The 3,414-nt window shown below is 34.2% G+C and overlaps 1 protein-coding gene across 2 annotated transcripts; it reads right to left on the bottom strand.

The window, feature by feature from the left end:
- Nucleotides 1-399: 399 nt before the first annotated feature.
- Nucleotides 400-2,608, bottom strand: LOC114400632 (two-component response regulator ARR9-like). Of its 2 annotated transcripts, XM_028363174.1 has the most exons (5): nt 2,135-2,606; nt 1,916-2,019; nt 1,676-1,753; nt 1,135-1,205; nt 400-1,025 (listed from the first exon to the last, which is right to left on the bottom strand). In XM_028363174.1, exons 1-5 carry the CDS (start codon nt 2,235-2,237, stop codon nt 641-643), a joined length of 741 nt encoding a protein of 246 aa, XP_028218975.1. In that variant the 5' UTR covers nt 2,238-2,606; the 3' UTR covers nt 400-640. The 2 variants fall into 2 exon arrangements, with proteins under 2 accessions (XP_028218975.1, XP_028218976.1); XM_028363175.1 differs by lacking the exon at nt 1,676-1,753 and having other exon boundaries at nt 2,135-2,608.
- Between the last annotated feature and the right edge of the window lie 806 nt (nt 2,609-3,414).

Below are 3,414 nucleotides of genomic sequence, written 5' to 3' on the forward strand. Positions count from 1 at the left end.
AGTTGTTACCTTAGTGGAGTCCTTGTACGTTGATTTTTCCTATTAACTATCCCCGATATCGTTTGGCATTATACACATTCATGTCAATGTATATTGCATTTGGTAAATGGAAATGCTACATTGTACCACAAGTTGTGAAAATGAATTAAAAAGAAATGAGATAAACAGTCAAACGAAATGAGTCACACACTTTTACATTTTATTGTAATTTAAAACTTTCATCTCAATTCCTTTTCATTCAATTTCACTTCACTCTACTAAACCATTTATTAGACATAGATGGCTATTTGTTAGAATCATAGTGTTTTTGTGGGTTTTGTTAACAGGTTTCAATCAAAGAATAATTTAGGGCGTGTTGGTTGTTAACAAGGAGTAATCATAATTCATTAAGACCAGAAATTTATCATCTGATAATTTCTTTTCAATTCAATATTTCTTTTTTCTTTTTCATTTATATTGGGGGGAAGCAAAATTGGAAGGAAATATTTCCAGGAAAATGTGTACAGGAAACAACTCTACTACACTCCTATAGAGCCTATATTAACCAACACTTAAGTTAATTTTTTTTAAAAGAAGAAGAAAGAAGTTATGAGAATTACATTTTTGAAATTCAAGAAAATTATTTGCCAATGATTTATGATCATACCACAGTGGCTATGCCACTGTATCTTGGTCTTGTTCTGTCAGTCTCAGGTGAAAGGCCCTGTTCCATGGTCTTCCTCTTGCTATTGTTGTTGGCTTGTTGTAGTGATTGTTGCTGTTGTTCAATAGTTGGTTGTGCATGTGGATGTGACTCTGACTCTGGCTGAAGAAGATCTCGGGATTTTGGTGCTTGTTGCTGCTCATTTTGGATGATGATTTGTTGTTGTGGCTGTTGCTGTTGAACTTCTAAGTCTTCAAGCTTTTCTACTGTTCCTTGTTTTTGATCTTTCAACTTGGTTTTCTTCATATGGGGTTTAAGCTTGTTTAAATCTGACAGCCTCACAGGCTTCAAGAAAAATTCTTCTGCTCCTTCCTCCAAACATCTGTTTTGCCAGTTTGAGATATTCATCAGAATTTCACGTCATAAAAATGTTCATAGGGAATTTTATTTTATTTTTTAAAAAAAAGTACTGAAATATTTCTCCTTCTTACCTGTTAATCCTTGAAGGCACATTTTCAGATGACATAATCACCACCGGTATGTTTCTCAAAGATGAAGATTCCTGAAATATCATCAGAGAGAATACTATTAAGTTTTTGAGCCTGTTGGTTCCAGATGGAATAAGTGAAGTGAGCACATAATTTCCATCGATTCTCAAACGATTTTTTCACTCAAATCAAATCCAGCTACTAAAGTAGGACCTTTTGGAAAAGAAAGAAAAATCTTTCCATCACATATTGAACCTGATTTGTTTTGGGTGGAAAACTAAAAAAGAAAATGGCAAAAGGATTACACTTGATAATATATTTAGTGGTGGTGAGTAATGAAATTAGTCCAACTTGACAACTAACTTTAACCAACAACATCAAATTTGAAATGAATGCACACATTCAGAATGGAAAGTTTCTCCAAGGGTCTTTGTGAAAAGGGAAAACAATCTTGGCCACAAAAACTGAGAAGAAAAGTGGTGGAGAATAAAATGGTTAAAAGAGACATGAGACAGGAATAGAAACCAAGGCAAAGCAAGCATACCTTGATTTTCTTAAGCAAGTCATAGCCTGTCATGCCAGGCATACAGTAATCTGTTATAACAAGATTCACCTCCACCTCCTATAAAGACACAAAAATCCAAAAACAATCTCAGAATCCCAGAAAAAGAAACTGATCTGTGGCCAAAAATAAACACTGAACACAAACACAACACAACAAGTTGGTTAAAATTTTAAAACTAAAAACACCTTTATGCATCTAACAAAAAAAAACACACCATACCTGATGGTTGTTGGGACAAACATATGGTGTACTTGGGTTGCTCTCATCATTCTCACACAACCCCAGAAACTCTAAAGCCTTGCTACCAGAATCAACTGTAGTAACTGCCATTGAGAACAAAAGGGTCCTTCTTATCAGACAAGATAAAGATAGTAAATAAGAAATGAAAAAAAACAAATTTTTCTCTCAGATTTTGGTGTTTGGTCTAAAAGATTGTACCTTGATAAGAAGAGGTTCTGAGGAGCCTCTCAATGAGTTTCCTATCTATGAGACTGTCATCAACAGCCAAGACATGAAACTGTGACTCTGCAGCCATCCCCATTTGTGAAAAGGTGAAAATGGATTGAAGATTTTTGAAGAAACAAAGAATGAATTGGAAAAAAGGTTGGTTGGAAGAAAGGTTTATGTTTTGTGTTTGTGTTATGAAGAAGAAGAAGAAGAAGAAGAAGAGAGGGAGATGGGATTGAGAGAGGAAGAGCTTTGTATTGAAATAAGACCCACCAAAATCCCCATCCCACAAAGCAAGATCCGACCAGATTTCATCCCAAATCTTGCAAATTTTCCAAGTTGATCTTGAATTACCGGGCAAGCAATGAGAAATTATAAGATAAAGACTAGGAACAAAGAATAAATGAATAAAATAAGGGAAATAAATCTTAGTGAATATTTTTTAGGTTGTTGAGGGTAGAGAGAGGGGAGGTGACCCTTATATTTATATATCTATATAACATAAGTGAGAGAAAATGGGTTGTGAAATTTTAGAAAGTAGGAGGAAGGCAAAAGAGGAAAGAGAGAGAGGGAGTGAGAGTGGGGCCCATAAAAATCCCTTCAAGAGATACAGGTGAGGTCAGCAATGGTGCCTTTTATTTTCCCCTGGGTGTGAAATCATGTGGCGCTTACCATATCTTGGGCAGGTGGGGGAGAGTGGTGGCAAAGAGAGGCCAATTTCTTTTGATTCCCTTTTAAGATTTGCTTCCCATGCCCATCCATCTAATTCATGCATCCTAACCATCTTTCATGTCATGCACACCCATCCACCACTTTTTTCTATTTCAGCCACTTACCCAACTAATTTTGTTTTATTCAATGCAAAAATAAATAAATAAGGTAATCACATAAATTTAAGATTTTTTTTGTTATCATTGTTTTTTTTTTATTAATACTTGAATGAGTTTTTCACATAATTTATTTTTGGTACTTTATTGACTACGTTGATGATTATTCAATATCTTGGTAAAAGATAAATATTTAGTTTCACTCAACTTATTTAAAAGATAAAAACTTAGTTTTACTCAAATTAATTTGGCACATGTTTGTATTGTTATTGAAATTACAACAATACAAAGTCCAATGCCACTTTATTGCAAAAGTGAAGAAGAAATGCTTTTGAAAACAAAGGTTGAAATTGTCTACATGTCAATCTAAACATACGTTAAAGTACGCATTTGAGAGTCTGTCTATCTATTAAATACGTCTCTTCCTAAAATACGTCAAATAAG

The sequence above is a fragment of the Glycine soja genome, chromosome 19 (genome assembly GCF_004193775.1).
Source record: "Glycine soja cultivar W05 chromosome 19, ASM419377v2, whole genome shotgun sequence".
In the NCBI taxonomy this organism is placed as follows: domain Eukaryota; kingdom Viridiplantae; phylum Streptophyta; class Magnoliopsida; order Fabales; family Fabaceae; genus Glycine; species Glycine soja.

Excerpts from the sequence above, each read along its gene's own strand:
- LOC114400632 (XM_028363174.1), bottom strand. The coding sequence starts at position 2,237 with ATGGGGATGGCTGCAGAGTCACAGTTTCATGTCTTGGCTGTTGATGAC. Across the intron at positions 2,020-2,134 it reads CAGAACCTCTTCTTATCAAG|TTACTACAGTTGATTCTGGT; the intron begins GTACAATCTTTT and ends TCTCAATGGCAG. Across the intron at positions 1,026-1,134 it reads GTGCCTTCAAGGATTAACAG|ATGTTTGGAGGAAGGAGCAG; the intron begins GTAAGAAGGAGA and ends CTGGCAAAACAG.